The sequence below is a fragment of the Camelus bactrianus genome, chromosome 2 (assembly GCF_048773025.1).
Source record: "Camelus bactrianus isolate YW-2024 breed Bactrian camel chromosome 2, ASM4877302v1, whole genome shotgun sequence".
NCBI classification, from domain to species: domain Eukaryota; kingdom Metazoa; phylum Chordata; class Mammalia; order Artiodactyla; family Camelidae; genus Camelus; species Camelus bactrianus.
Window position 1 is genome coordinate 86,299,116 of NC_133540.1, and position 17,008 is coordinate 86,316,123.

The following is a 17,008-nucleotide window of genomic DNA, read 5'->3' on the forward strand; positions in this document are numbered from 1 at the left end:
GGTGGGCCCAGGCTTGGCCTGGCCTGCGCTGCCCTGGCAGATCCCTGGCCCCCTTAGTCTCCAATGAGCAGAGGCTCCCGGAAGAAGGCTGCGGGCCCTGGATGGAGCACAGGCATCTGGAGCAGCTGCGTACTTACACGCTCTGTGGGTGGGCCTTGGCATGTCCCCTTGGCCTGGGCCCCAGCAGTGTTGGGTCTGGGCCCACAGAAGGGAAGTGCAGAGGACCTGACACAGTTGTCCAGAAGACCCCCTGTGGGAGATACTAGTCATCGTCTTCTCCCACCCCGCTCCCCACGACCCACGCCCAGGTGCACCTCCAGCCACAAAGCGACCAAAGAGAAGGCACCCTCCCTGCCTCCATCGTCTCTCATTGCCTCCACTGCCCGGCCCTGCAAGCCCCCAAGTGGCCCCTTCAGAATCTCAGGTACCTACTGGCGTCCTTGCTCAGAACAGCCTCCTCCTGAGGCCGACCACCAAGGCCTGCCCCCAACTTAAAGATAACGAGTTTGGAGGAGCATTTGACTGAAAGACAGATGCTGCTCTTGGTTGAAATAAAAAACAAAAAACGGTGTCTTTTTCCCCCAAGAAGTACCAAAATTCTTCACAAGTGTTCTTCTCTCGCTGGCATTCACAGCCCCCACAGGGAGCCTGGTGAGACCATTGGTCTGGATTTCACGGATAGAGAAATTGAGTCAGACACTAGGTCTGTGGGTTCTGATTTGGGGGACAGAAAACCGAAGGTCTTTTTTTTCCCCTGGATGAGAATGGTACCCCATTTCCAGCAGCAAAACCCTCAGGAGAAGATGGCTCTTTGACTTCCAACAAGTGTCTTCTTAAACACAGTTTGATGGCCTGGAGGCGTGCACAGTCTGTCTAGATATATGAGCGCTCTCAAATGCCATCTGGCTGGACCAGACTGATTAGTCATGGTTTTGCAGATGTTTGATGAACCTGCTGGAGTGTTGGGGGCACTTAGCAGCCCCACCGAAGAGAACATGGGGGATTTTTATAAGTATGAGGGTCCCAAACAGTGGCTTCCCTCAATCTAAAGATTTAGCTTTCATATTAAAATATACATATCATTTTAGTCCAAGTACTTGCTGAAGTTTAGTCCATTCAGTGCAAGGATGGTAAGGCCCACCCACATTTGGACCAACTGACTGATAATCAGCATAGCAAGAACTGGCAACTCTGGTCTATATCCTGCACACAGAGAGGCAATCCCTGAAGTTTCCAAAGTGGATACAAGCAACCAAAAATAGCAAAAGTCTCTTTAGAGACCCATCCGAAGTTTCCTATTAGCTAGTGCTTTTTACAGAACTCACAGACAAAGCAGAAGGAGGATGCATTTCTGCAATCACAGTCCAGAATATGAGCCAGAGAACATTGCTGTTTTTCAAAGGGTAGAAAATTCGTGTCTTTCCTCCATGAATGTTGATGGATCACTTTCTCCACACCAGGCACTAAGACGCAAACAACAAGCTGCAGTCCCTCTCATTAGGGCTCCCAGACAACCATGGAGAGCTCAGTAGAACATGTGTTACAAACAAAGTCTGTATAAAGTGTGGTGGCCGCACAGAGGAGATGGAGAATCTTCATACAGGAGGTGAGACTCCAGAGTTCTCAGAACTGGGTGGGGAAAGGGGAGTCAGGGTGGGAAGAATAGCAGACACAGGGGCAGGGAGGCAGACGGGATATTTCAGGAGCACACACTGATTCAGATTGCTTGGATCTCAGGGTCAACAGGGGTGGGGTTGGAGACCATAAAAGGTGTTACGGGTTATGCCAAGGAGCTCAGAATTTATCCTGAGACCATTAGGCAGCCCGCAGCAGGACTGAAGCGGGAGAAAGGAGTTCACACGGTCACGTAATTTTTTTAAAGTCTTCTCTAGTGGCCCACATTAGAGAATGTATTCAGGAGGATAGAGGAAAACTAGTGATTTGTTGCCTAGCAAACATGGAGCACAGACTTCAGAAACACCCTTGCATTTCCCGCTACAAGACAGCGGAATGGTTATAAGGTTAGCTGGGAGCCAGATAATTTCAGATTCAAACTTCAGCTGTGCCTTGTACTAGCTAGGTGACCTTAGGGAAGTTACTTAACTTTTCTGATCCTCTGTTTTGTCATCTATGAAGCCAAGGTAACAGAGGATGTTAAGATTGAATGAGATGATATGTGTAAAGGGCTTAGCTCATTCACTCATTCATATATAGAAATATACATATTTGTGTTTGAATTCCTATGATGGCTCAGACAATGAGAATACATGGCCAGCAAATGCAGTACAGTCCCTGCTTCCTGTGGATATTAGAGTCTAAAGGGGGAGGCACACATTAAACAAAGCTTCCCACAAGCAATTACAGTTACGTGCCAATTTCAGTCCTGTAAAGATAAGACACAAGGTGCTCTGCGTACATCGGGGGTTGGGGCGGATGTGGAGGGTGGAGATGGGGTTAGATTTAGCAGGAGAATCAGCAAAGGCCCTTAAGCTAACCCTGGAAGGATGAACAAGAGTAACTCAGGCAGACACAAGAGGGAGAGCTGTTTAGGCAGAAGGAATAGACTAAATCAAAAGCCTGGTGTGTTTGAGTACCCGGGAGGGAGAAGGCTGAAGAGGCAGACTGGGCTGGGATCACAAGGAGCCTTCTAGTCCTTGGTGGGTGACAATTCATGGCACTCATTGCCAGTGCTGCAGACCTGTATTCCTGACACCCGGTCCAGCCAGGAGGCAAGAGCACCTGTGTAGAACACAGACTCTCTACCCTGCAATATCCTGTCACTCCTTTCAACACTCCTTTCAACTCACCTCCCTGTCCCAGCCATCAGTCCCCAAACCTTTCCTCCTGGCAAGGCAAGAAACCTAGGCTCAAGCCAGACACAGTTTTTTTCACATATCAAATAATAATATACATGGAAACAGATAATTTTCTATCCAACCAAGAGTCTGCTTTTCTTCTTAGCAACAATCTGTCAGCTATTTTTTATTGTAAAAGCTTTAACCTGACCAAGCTTCAGGAAAGACTTGCATTTGTAAACTTACAAGGAGGAATTGCAGATTAAGTTAGCCATCATAGTATGCATCCCCAGATCTCTTATTTGGCCAAGTTGAAGAGATTTCCACCCTTGGGTCACTCCATTTCAGGCCAGTGAGCCTATCACTGCCAGGGCAGTGACACTGTATCTGTCAGAGTCACTCAGTTTTGGAACAAGACTCATTCACCTGTAATTTAGAGGTTAATGGGTTCAATTTCTTCATTCTACTTATGCTGCCATTTTCTCAAGGAAATATTAGAACTAAGGCTTTTCTTCAGGGGAAAGCCCCTCTACTTTGGTTGGGAAGGTTTATGGGCACTACGTTATTCTAACTTCTTCAGCGGCCCAGTCTCACGTGGGCTCCTCCTTGCTTACTCTGTAATGGTGGTTGCTAAAGTACATGCTACCAGCCTTTTCCAGGCCAGGAGCCATGCGGTGTGGGTCAGAGGGTGGGAGTTCTAGCTGGGACTCTGTCCCTACACTATTCTTTCTAGGCAAAACTGCCCAACTTCCCCTCTTAGATGCGCCAATTAAATTACATCGTGTCCCCTCCCTGTGCCTGTTCCCTTATTTGTCAAATGAGGGGCTGTAATCATGTATCACTTGGACTCTTTCTAGCTCTAAAAATTTTTTTGAAATCCTGAGATAAATCCTCAATCCTGATACAACCCTGTTTGACTTAGTTTGGTTTTCCTGTGGCACACAAGTCCTACATGTGAGAAAGCATAGTGATATTTCCTCAGACTATCTCGGTGACTCTTAATATTGAAGCCCCCACCCCTACAATGTGATGGCATTTGCAGATGGAACTTTGAGGAAGTAATTAGGGTTAGATGAGGTCATGAGGTTGGGGCCTTATGGATGGAATTAGCATCCTTATAAGAAGAGATTTAAGAGAGCTTCCCCCTTTCCCACCTCCACAAGCATGTACCAATGAAAGGCCATGCAAGGACACAGGTAGAGGGTTGCCACCTATAAGCCAGAACAGAGATCTCACCAGAACCTGAATTCACCCCCACCTTGATGGGACTTCCCAGCCTCCAAACTGTGAGAAGTAAATTTCTGTCGTTAAAGTCACTCGGTCTATGGTGTTTGGTTCTGGCAGCCTGAGCTGACTAGGACAGCAGGCATTCTCTAGGGTAGTCACAGTATCTTCATGCTGAAAGAAGACCCACCCTCCTGCACTCAGAGCAATTTGGAATGCAACAACAAATAAGGCAAAGAAGAGGCTTTTAATGCCTTGTTCAAGTGAAGATAATCAGTGTTGTCCCCTAATTCCGTGCACTGTTGTTTTGTTAGGAGTCAGAATTACCTGAACTAGACTGTAAAGTACTTTAAATAACTAAGGAGGTAGCCATGGAAAATGAACGACCTCCTCAGTCCTCTTTGGAAGCAGGAAAGGTAGGAGTTATAAAAGTGTATTAGTCAGAGTTGGGATAAAGAAGTTGTGGTATATGATGGAATATTACTCAACCATAAAAAAGAATGAAATTTGCAGCAACACAGATGGACCTGGAGATTATCATACCATATAAATGAAGTAAGCCAGACAGAGAAAGAAAACTTCCATATGATATGGCATCAATTATATGTGGAATCATTAAAAAAAAACACAAATGAACTTATTTACAAAACAGAAAAAGACTCACAGACATAGAAAACAAACTTATGGTTACTGAGGAGGAAGGGAGTGGGAAGGGATAAATTGGGAGTCTGAGATTTGTAGATACTAAATACTACATATAAAATAGAAAAACAATAAGTTTCCGCTGTATAACACAGGGAACTATATTTAATATCTTGTAGTAACCTATAATCAAAAAGAATATGGAAAGAAATATATGTAGGTATATGTATGACTGAAATATTATACTGTACACCAGAAATTGACACAACATTGTAAACTGACTATACTTCCATTTTGAAAAATGAGAAAAAAAAAAGGTATATTAATCAGAGTAAAACAAGAACATGAACTTCTCCAGCAACAAAACCAATTCCTGGAGCATGTCATTTTCAGCACTATAGTGATTTCCATAATACAGCTTTTAGCTCCACTGGAAATGACAATACACGTGTCACCCTGAACATCATATACTTTAATGACACCTTGTGTGTTCTCATCCTTTCAGAACCAACTCAAATGTCATCTCTTCTGTGACTTTTCTAAATGTCATTTGAAAATAACTTTTGTGTATTTTTGCGTTCCATGGTCTCCATACAGAATATTCATCTTTCCTTGGGGCTCCCGTTCCAATTTGCATTTACTTCCACAAGGCACTTATCACATCATATTACAGGAAGTTGGATGTCCTGTCTGTCCTGCTAGATAGTGAACTCTCCAAGAGCAAGGCCATGGCCATAGAAACTACTCAGTGAAAGCTTGAATGAATGAATGAATGAAGTCCTGCTCCTTTGCATATGACTCATTCCCCATTCATCCCAAGCTTCCAAAGACTGATTCAGCTACCAGACTGAGGCTCTCTCTACCTCCATCTGCCCATATATTATATGATACTATGAACAGTAGTTAAACATTGTCATTTTTTCCCCCTTTGGCCTCGGAATCTTTAATGAGTCATGGGAGCTACGAGGATGCAGAGCCAGTAAGCTCTAAGGTCATATGTGAAGATTCAGTGTTTTAATAATATTTGTCCCAGCTGTTATTTTGTCCATATTTCAAAGATCCCTTGGTCTGTATTCATCCTGAAATTATTGACACTTCACAGCTGCCCAAAGTCCACCATAGAAACATGGACTATTATGTGGTTTAATTTGGGAGGTCTGCCCCTCTGTTTACTAGGAGAGAATCCCTCCTGTGGTTTACAGTCTTCACCAACTCCTTTTAAATAAAATAAAGCCAGTAGTTTTGATAACAATCCAAGTGTTAGATTCAGTTTCATATTGAGAAAACTGTATTTTCAGGTTAGACTCTGTAGCACAGTTTCCCATCAGCTACTGAATCTGTTGTGCAGATGAATGAAGAAGTGAGCAGATTTAATCTCAAGTGCCTGAATTTCTTTGCATGTCTCTGCTTTCCCTTCTTCTGTGCTAAAATCTAGCCTATGTTTTATTCCTTGTGAATATAGATCATGTTTGGCTGTTACCTATATGCTACCCCCAAGAAAATTTCCCCAGAGTTTGGAGGGTTAAATAGTTGAAGACCTAACAACGCGTCAGGCACATGTACATGGACATGTAGAAGGACAGAGGTTGACATTTTAAGCAAGATTCCTGCCCCCAGACAACACCAGATAGGCAGCCCTCCTTGAGGCAGCTCTGATGGATGTGGCCATACTAAGCGATATGATATGTAAAAGGGAGTAGAGAAATACTGGGTATTTTTTTTAATAAAATTCTTAAGTTAATTCATTTTTCCACCCTCCTTTCTTATCTCCCTCCTTTTCTCCCTCTTTCCTTCCTTCCTTCTTTCCACAAGTACTTTTTGAGCAATTACAATGACCTAAGCACTGTCCTAGACTTGGAGGAAACAGCAATGAATACAACCAGGTCCCTGCACCCGCATGGAGCTTATACTCTGGGAGAAGAGAGATAATAAGCAAATAAAGAATATGTAGTTTCAGGAAGAAATTGCTTTACTTTATTTATTTTATGAAAAACAGAAGTGAAAAAAAAGAGAAAAGCCTATGATGGTTCCACAAAAAAATTAAACAGAATTACTGTAGGAGCCAACAATTCCACTGTTAGGTATGTACCCAGAAAGAATTGAAACCATGGTCTCAAACAGGTATTTGTACACTCGTATTCAGAACTGCACAATAGCCAAAAGAGGGAAGCAACCCTAGTGCCCATCAATGGATGGATAAAGAAAATGTGGTGCATGCATGTAACAGAATGTCATTCAGCTTTAAAAAGGAGGGAAATTCTGACATGTGCTGTAATATGGATGAAACTTGAATATATTGTACTAATAAGTGAAATAAGGCAGTCACAAAAGGACAAATATTGTATGATTCTACTTACGTGAGGTACCCAAAGCAGTCAAATTCATGGAGATAGAAAGTAGAATAGTGGTTTCCAGGGGCTGGAGAGAGGAATGGAAGGGAAGAATAGAGAGTTATTGTTTAATGGATACAGAGTTTCAGTTTGAGGAGATGAAAAAGTTCTGAAAATGGATGGTGTTTATGGTTGAAAAATAATGAGAATGTACTTAAATGCCAAGGAACTGTACACTTTAAATGGTTAAAATGTTATATATATAGCATTTATATATGTGTATATATATATATATATACAATGTTTTTAATTTTTAAAAATAAGCAAGGGGTTGAAGTAAGAATGATTTTAGTTAGGACTGTCTAGGAAGTCTCAGAGGAGGTGACATTTGAGTAGAGACCAACGGAAATGAGGAGAACATGGGATGATGACATAGGGGAGGAGTTTTAGATTTTATTCTAAGTACAATCTTTGGAGAGTTTTGATTGCTTAATCTGATTTACCAATTTAAAATATCATACTGGCTGCTATGTGAAAAGTAGACTGAAAGGGAGGAAACCTGGGTGCTAGAAGACCAACTAAGAGCCTGTGGCATTGTCCAGGCGAGTGACTGGTGGCTCAGGTGATGCTGAGATAATAAGGGAGGTGGTGAGGAGGGATTGGATTTGGATATATTTTCACGGTAGAGTCATCATGATTTGCTGATGGGAGTTGGGGTGGGGAAGTGGTGAGGGAAAGAGACGCATTAAGGATGATGTCTGGATTTTGAACTCAGTAGCCAATGGAAAGGAAGTGCCATCCACTGAGATAGAAATGAGTAGGAGGAAAGCCCGTTGAGGAATGGGAAGAGATATGGGGAGGCATCAAGAGTTCCCTGAAGAGTGAAATCATAAATTTAGTGTCCAGGAGACCACTAGTACTTAGAAGCCATTTATTAAATACTTGAATGAATGAATGAATGAATGGAACTGAATGGGCAAATGGAGGTAGGGAGGAAAGAAGAAAGGAAACTCAGAAAGGAAACTCTAAGTCTTACAAAACATGAAAGAGAATATTTGCTAAAATGGCATGATGGTAAAGACCCTTGGCTAGAATTTGGGAGAACTAGGTTCTAGTCTAAGAAAATATTTCCAAACTTCAGATTCCTTCCTCCCCTAGGCTTTTATTCTGTTACCTCCCTCTTTTTTCCCCAACAGGAAATGTGCTCACACTTTTATTCACCCCATTGGGGCAAACCCATTACCCTTTGCATCCCTGTGCGTAGTTGCAGGGCTCAAAACCCGGAAGCAAGGAACACCCAATCAGTGAGTTCCTCTGACAGGGACCAATCAATCAGTGAACTTTTCTGACAGGACCAGCCAATCAGTGAGGTCCTCCAGCTTTGGGCTCACCAACCACGCCTTCCCCATGCTCAGCACACAGGCTGGGCATCCCCAGTCATTGTGGAGCAGACCCTAGAGCAATCCAGAGAAATTCTCATCAAGTCAGTTCTGCAGAGTGTCTCAGTTTTTAAGAGCACAGATTTAAGTAAGCAGGAGAGAAGATTAGTTCACGCCACGTAATGGCTGAATTTGCGTTGACTGACCCATAACTGCTCCTGCTGAGACTTCACTCTGGTTCCTACCCATAGTCACAAAGGGAGAAGAGAGCAATTGGGGGTGGGGGGAGTTTCAAAATCACCTTCACAATTGCAGAGGCACGGTGTAAAATGAAAAAAACCTGTGGAACTGCTATAAAACAGCCTTGCCGTGCAGGTTTTCAAACATTGACCACGTTTGTACTGGCTCTTCCACAGGATTGACGGTACAGAGCGTGTCTGCATCTGCCCTCTCACCTGTTTCTCTTCCTGCAAGCATCACTCCACTGACAACAGTCTGGACCAGCTCTCCACAAAGTCCTCCTGCGTCCCCAGCCAGTGACACGCCCAGCAACTCAGTCCTCCCGGTTACAGCATCAGCCCAGACATCTCCACCCACCAAGAACGTTTCCATAGAGCCCAGAGAAGAGGAGCCCACCAGTCCAGCCTCCAGTTGGGAAGGCACAAACACAGACCCCTCACCAACAAGCAGTGGAGCCCACTCAACCCCGACGCCTGAGGAACACAGCTCGGACTTTCCTGAGGCCAGGGTGCCAGCTACAGGGTCACAGCCCCCCACTGAGTCTCCCGCACTCACCTCCCCTCAAGCACCAGCCTCATCACCCTCACCCCCATCAACCTCACTGCCAGAGGTTCCTTCTGCGTCCGTCAGCACCAATCAGACCTCGACTGAGACCAGCACCAAGTTCATCGGAGCCCCAACCACCCCAGAGTCCCCAGCGGAGGAGCACAGCTCTAGCCACACACCTACTTCACATGCCTCAGCTGAACTGGTGCTCACGGAGACGACACCCCAAGCAACTGTGCCAGCCAAAGTGACCTGTGTGCTGATAGACATCGAGACCACCACCGCCTCCCCCAGGGTGATCATGCAGGAAGTGGAGCATGCGCTAAGCTCAGGTGAGTCTGTGTCTAGAACATCGGTATCCTTGACGCCACTAAGATGCTATGAGTACCGTTCAGTTAACCAAACACAATGGGTTAGATTTGAATTTTGGAGTGCAACACCTGTGCTGAATTATAATGCACAAGAATGTCCAAGAGAGCAAACTTCACAAATTTTCAGTCTCTTAATAATTTCCCCAAGATAATTAATTAATTGCAGCCAATCTTTACGGTTTGTCTTTGCGTAGGTCACAGGGAGTGTAAATGAATGAAGCTGAGTAAGCGAAGGGATGAACAGCACGGCTCTGGGTTGAGCTTCCTAGGTTTCAACTCTGGCTCCTGACTTTGGGCAAATTACTTCATCCCTGTGTACCCTTATTTTTTCCTCATCTGTAAAATGAGCATAAAATAGGCTCTATTGTACATGGTTCTTGTGGGGATTAAATGAAATGACATATAAAGTGCTAAGAACAGTCCCTGGCAGGGAGTGAGTACTCAGGAAATGTCAGTTGTTATTATGACTTTGCTCAATGTATTGACGAAGTGTTTACCTCAGGCAAAAAAGTAGGGTGGGGGGTTGGAGAGAATGTGCTTATTCTTTAGAGTCACTGATACGTGGGAAAGACAATCAATCTTATGGAACGTCACATTTGTTTTTATTCTCCCAGGAACCCTCTGAAGATGGTATTATTTTTATCTTGAATTTGCAATCTTGGAAATTACGATGGAGAGAGATTTAGGGTCTTTTCTGAGGTCACTTGCATCTGACATTGACGTGAAGACTTTAAATTTTAGGGCACTGGGCAGGAAAAGGCCTTAGTGGGAACATTTGCCCTCTTGATTAAGAAACAGTAAGGTGATATCAGTCAGAAAGGGGAGGGGAAAATGGAACTTTAGACCGTTCCTTCCCTGAGTAGTCCTGCCAGGGGCATGGACTCCGAGGAGAATATTTGGGACAGAGCCACACATGACCAGCTGAGGTCAAAGAAATGCTGTGACTGAGGAGAAATGAACATCTTTTAACCATTGCTAGACAAGCACTGTGAATGGAAACCCTGGTAGACGTGGAAGGAGAGAGGGAGAGCACTTAAGATAAACAAGACATAATTCTCACGGAAGAGCTCACAGTTTGCTAGGGGCAAAGTCCCAAAGAATTGCAATTTTTTATTTCAAAGGCCCAGTATATATCAGTAAGAGTCCCAACAAGAAAGAGAGATACAATCAAACTGGGGTAAAGGAAAGAATTACAAAGGTACAGCTGGGATGTGAGAAAACCACGGGGGATCATAACTGCAGAGCTGTCACGAGTCAGGCCTCAAGGGAGAGACCAGAAACCAGAACCTAAGAGGAGACTCTTGCAGAAAAGACCACCTTAGGAGGAGCAGTGACTCTTGGGCGACGGACACAGCTAACCCAAGGTTAGCCTCTGGGGTGACGGGAATCAGTACTCTGCCCTCCATCCCCCCACCACTGATGTGCAACTCGGTAAGCCAAGGACAAGGAACCCCACTGTGGTCCATACAGGTCAACTTCCTGGAGAGCAGAGTGGAGAAAGGTGGGAATTGGACCTGGAGGGTCAAAAGGAGAGAATCTGACATGCGCAGTTCAATAATAGCTTCCTCTGTGCAGCCCCATCCTCCTTAGTGCCCTGTTTGCACTTCCAGCCTGCACTTATCACGTGGCATTTAGAAGTGTACTTCCTGTCTCTGCTTTCCACCACTTTCTGTCTGATATTTTCCATGCTCCCAGCTGGCAGGAAACATCTCCATTAAAGACTAGGTACTTGGATCAGACTGAGTGTTGACTCAGTGTCCCAAGGACTGTCCCTAACAAAGGTGCCATCCAAGAACAGGTTTGTGGGCAGTGGCCCCATCTCCTCTCTTTCCTAATTCAGACCTCACTGCCACCTGCATGGTACCATGTCTTCAGTTTTCTAACCAGTCTCCCTTTCTTCACTTTACTGCCTTCCGGGATACCATGGACATGATAGCAGTACCAAGCACAAATTCTTAGCTAACCTCCCTCATCTGACACAACCTACTGCTTTCTTCAAGTCCCAGTCTCAGTTTCATGGGCTAGATCATCCAAGACAGTCCTGTTCTAATATGCCAGCTTGTGTTTTAGACCATGTATCTTGATTTCCTCAACTCAAAGCTAGCAGGGCTAAGAGACAAAATTAGTGACAGAGCTGGGTCATTAACCAGAGCGTTATAGTCCTAGGGAATATGGCCCCCGGTAGGAAATCCAGAGTAAATGGACAAAGGAGTGATTGAATGACTCGAGAGGAAGGTGTGGCAGGTTAGAGGGAGATCCCTGAGCATGGCCAGTGTACATATCATAGACCCAAGAGGGTTTATCCCCTATGACCTATTAAATCGGAAAATATTTATCATGCATCAACCAGGACCCTGTGCTTGATGCAAAGAACTAATAAGTACAAGATCTGTCCTCTGAAATTTTATAGTTAAAATAAAAAGAAAGGGCACTTTCTTAAGTAATGCTTTTTTAAAAAAATTTTTTTGAAGTGTAGTGGATTTACAATGTTAGTTTCAGGTGTACAGCAAAGTGATTCAGTTATACATATATATACATATATTTTTTTTTCTTTTCAGGTTCTTTTCCATTAAATGTTATTACAAGAAATTGAATATAGTTCCCTGTGCTATACAATAGTTCCCTGTTTATCTATTTGATATATAGTAATGTGTGTCTTTTAATCCCCAACCCCTAATTTGTACCGCCCCACCCTTCCCCCTTTAGTAACCATAGTTTGTTTTCCATGTCCTTGCGTCTGTTTTTGGTCTGTAAATAGAATTTGTATCATTTTTTTAGTAACTCTTAACACCATTCCTTAGTTTCTGATCTGAGACTGAACGAAAGTGGGTGGTAGGATCTTTGAGCAGATGTGATGCAATCCATTCATTTCAACGGTGGAGAAATCGTGTCCCAGAAGTGTGGAGTGCCTCACCCAAGGTCAAACCACCCAGTGGCAGAGCCCAGATCCTTAAAACCACAATCCTCACAACCACTTCTCGGATCAGCAGCACTGCTCCTCCGCTTCTCCATCAGCCCAGCAGGCTGAGCAGCGCCCCGTGATGCTGTGCTCACGGATGACTGTTTGGGGATGTTTCTGTTTGAAGATTCTTGTGCTGCCTCAAGAGTGGCAGTAATAACACTACATTTTTGTTTAGCGTTTTGTCTTATTCTGTATGAATTCACATAGCATATTTCTATGAATCCAAGGACTCATCCACTGAACAGTATCCAGACATAGTCACCAATGAATGATTCTAAAAAGAGGCAAACGCTATGGGAGTTAAATTTGACTGGTGGGGTGAGGGCAGGGTCTGTGATGGAGGGAGGGAGCACATGATCTGAGCTGTAAGAGGTGGGGAGAGCTAGGACCCCAGGAGAATTCGGGGGAGATTCAGGCACTTGTGAGCTGCACATGCCTGGATTCAGAATTCAGCCAGCAGCTGCATGCACAAAAACTGCTTGAGTCAAGGTATCCTGTGCCCTCCACACTGCCAGCTCTGGGGGTTAAGTCTTAGTCCTGGCAAAGCCCCACCTATCAGCAGCATTTGACACTGATGGTCACTGCCCTCATCTTTGAAGCACTGTCTCCACTTGGCCATAGGACACCCCTCTCTTGTTTCACCACCTACCTGGCTGACTGCTCCATCTCAGTCTGTCGCCTTAATTCACCCCCTCACCTTCCTACAGTGGAGCACCCCAGGCTCAATACTGCCATCTCCTCCCCCCAGCCACACGCATGCTCTGCTCTTCCCTCCTCACTCACTGCTGAGATGATCTCATCCTGTCTCATGACTTAAAATACCATCCCCGTGCTGATAACTCCTGGATGTAAAATTCTATCCCTGTATTGTTTCACTGAACTAAAGACGTGTCAACACCCAGCTGTCAACTAACTCATATCCTCCACTTGGGCGGCTCTTGGGCATCTCAGAGGTAATATAGGTCAGATGAATTACTGATTTCCTCACCCCTCAGTCCCCTCCTCCCTCTTTTGATTCCTCAGGCCAAAATCCATGGACTAATCCCAGACTCTTTTCTCTCTCACATACTCCACATCTGGTCCTGCAGAACCCAATTTCCTCTCGCCCGTCTGTCATCTCTCATAGGTAGGACTTGAATATTCCTGTGACTGATCTCACTACTCACCATGCCCTCACTGGAGAAACCCTTTTCAAAACCCAGGACAGAGTCCGTCCCTCTTTGGCTCTAACACTCCATTTGTTTTCCCTTCTGAATCAACAAAAGCCGGGGTCTGTGTCCTGCCTGCTGTGCTCGCACACTGAACCTGCCCTGCCTCTCTGCCCTCACCTGCTTCCACTTCCACCTGCAAACACACTGGCAATCTTACCGCTTCTTGAACATACCACACACACCCTCGCCCCTGGGCCTTTGCACTTGCATTGCCTCTGCGTGAAACATTCTCCTGCCAGCTCTTTAATGGCTCATCAGGAAAGACTGTTTAGCTGTCTCCTCAGGAACCTTTTCTCATCCCCTGTCTGAAATTATAATCCTGTCACCATGGACCTCTTTACCCTGTTTAATTTTTCTTTTGATCGCTTACCACTTTCTGACAGTATCTCATTTATTTGGTTTTCTGCCACTGGACTGTTAGCTCTGTGAAACCAGGGACCTTGTTCACAAAGAGGAAGATGTAGGTTACATGCCCAACCCTGGAACAGAGGCTGACACATGTCAGACCCACAATCACGTTTGTTGAATAAATGAATGAAGGGTCAGTCATCCAATACCAGGGAAGTTATTTAATTTCTCTGTTCCTTGGTAGTTGCATCAATAAAATGGGATAAGGGTAGTACCCAAATGATGGGATTATTATAAGGTTTAGTTGGACTAGGAAATGTACAAGATAGTGGCCACTGAGTAATGGCTCAATTATGCCTGTGCTTGTTATTTTACTATTACTTACTGCTATCATCAGCATCATTATCATTATTTTGCTGTTGTGATTGCTATTATTATTTTTATTGTATTTATCATAATGAAGAATGTCCACCATCTTAATGAACTTTTATTTGGCTTTCACTGTGAGTCAAGTACCTGGTGAGGCCTCCCTCCTGGAGTTTACAGTGCCACACATGCACAGCATGGCAAGTAGTCTAGTTTGGTGGATCCCAGGATGTGTGGAAGAGGAGACTGAAGAAGAAACAGGAAGGAAGACTTCAGGACAAGTGTTAGAGGACCCTGAGTAGCATGATGAGAAAATTTACTTTCCCTGACAAGCCACTAATAGCCACCAAAGGCTTTTTATCAGGGGAAGAAAATGTCGAGAATTATATTTTGAGTGTTCAACTGGTAGGAATATGTGTGTGTAAATTGCAGGGAGTTCAGGACTGGAAACACATAGATCAGTTTATACCTGGCTTCTGGTTTGCCATTGTCACTGACAGATCTTGTCATTTCACTACTCTGACTTTACAAGCTCTTCACTGTAAACTGAATACAAGAGAGGCAGTCTTTCAGGGGCTTTTATTTGGCTTGTCTTACCATGAAAATTGTTTATTAGAAGTATCCTAGGCAGAAGAAATGAGACTCATATTCTTATGAGACTTACTGAGAATATATCTGATCCAAGAACTGGGCTAGTGACTGACACAGGTGAACCCTCATCTAATCTTCAGAACATTCCAGTGAGGTGAGCCGGACGGTATCTGTTCTACAGGTGACGGGTGAAACAGGCTCAGGGAGGTTAAGCGACTTAAGTTCCCTCAGGAGGGACCAGGCCAGGATTCAAATTTAGTTTGCCTGAGTGCCCCTAAGCCAAGGATTTCTCCTGCCACATCCATTCACCCTGCATTCATAGAAATGAAAAGTTGAGGAGGACCTGTGCCCTCCAAAACTGCTGTGGAGAGAGCCGCATATGGGATGTTATCAAACGCATGGTGCTGCCCGCAGGGCCTGGGGGTGGGGCCGCCCGAGAGAAGAAGCAGGTGGCAGCAGCAGCCGGCCAAAGGCGGCTGTGCGGAAGGAACGAGTTTTCATTTTCATTTTTCCATTTTTGTTTTGCTTTTAAAGGAAGCGAGAGAAAGAGAGAGAGGCATGATGTGTTATATATGGGTCATCTTATGTTATTAAATCAGAGCTCTTCAGGGTGGAAACTGTGACTACGGTATGCTTGTGGCTCCGGGAACCTAATTGAATGGCGCTGTCCAAATGCTGGAGGGATTACTCAATATTGCACGCCAAATTATACTCAACTGCCCCCACTCTTGTGTGTGCAAACTTTAGAGTTACAGTCACTCTGCCTGCTGCAGAGGAGATATCCTCTTTTGTTCTCTTTTTAAAATCCAAGTGGCCACTGGTCTTATGCTGTCCTACACTTGCCATTAACAAAAAAAAAGGACTCATCATTGTGACAGTTTATGAAGACCCTTGAACTTCAAATTGCTAGTCTGACTCCATAGTTATTCAGTATGAACTGCGATAAAAACACCCTGAAAGAAGGGACACAGATATCTACCCTTCTCTGTGTGCATACCTGCTAAGGACTTTCTTTTTTTTTTTTTTGCTATTTTTTATTATTTCCATTTTTATTTTTTTAATTTTATTTTTTATTGAAGTGTAGCTGTTTTACAATGTCAGTTTCAGGTGTACAGCAAAGAAACTCGGTTATGCATATATACACACACACACACACACATACACACATATTTTCAGATTCTTTTCTGTTACAGGTTATTACAAGAAATTGAATATAGTTCCCTGTGCTATACCATAGGTCCTCGTTATCTATTTTATATGTAGTAGTGTGTATCTGTCAATCTCAAATTCCTAATTTATCTCTCTCCTGCTGCGAGGGACTTTGAGCTGTACACCTCCTTACTCCAGACTAACTCTTAGGATGAATACAGATTTGAAAAATGAATTAACTCTTACAAAAGGAGAGGAATGATTTTTTAAATATACATAGAAAAATTTGAGGAGTAAAAAAATGTATTGTGGTGAGTTAATGACCATTATATTTAGATGAGGTATTTAATATAGTAAAGGGGGAAATGATGATTTAACAACAACAACAAAGAAAAAGTAAAAGAATGTTAAACATTTACAGATCAGATTCTTTCAAATTGCCCAGAATATATCAGGAAGCAATGATCCTAAAATGTATTGCATCTATCTTCAGCTCAGTTTTGCAAATATTAAATCATTGTATGTGCCCAGGCCTGGCCTCCAACAGTGAATGGTGCCAACATCCTCTAGTTCAGTCCTCCTTCACTCACTGTGTTCTTTCCATCACCGAGTACTGTTGATTTGAATCTTTAGTAGCTCCCAGATTCATCCACTTCTCTTCATTCTCACTCTCATGTCAAAGCTCCCACAATCCCACTGTAACAGCCTCCTATCTGGCCCCTTCACATCCTCCCCTGTACCAGTCTCCTCATCTTGCCAGTGCTCCACACAGTAGCCAGAATGATGATTAAACATAAATCTGATCAGGACACTCATAACCTCACCCCCCCCCCACAACATCCCAGCTGCCCTTA

The 17,008-nt window shown here is 44.0% G+C and overlaps 1 protein-coding gene across 1 annotated transcript in view; it reads left to right on the forward strand.

The window, feature by feature from the left end:
- PARM1 (prostate androgen-regulated mucin-like protein 1) overlaps positions 1 to 17,008 on the forward strand; it is a 100,091-nt gene that overhangs the window by 52,898 nt on the left and 30,185 nt on the right. Inside the window, exon 2 of the mRNA XM_045506128.2 lies at positions 8,787 to 9,488. Coding sequence (XP_045362084.1) covers positions 8,787 to 9,488 — 702 coding nt within the window. The remainder of the gene's footprint in view (positions 1 to 8,786; positions 9,489 to 17,008) is intronic.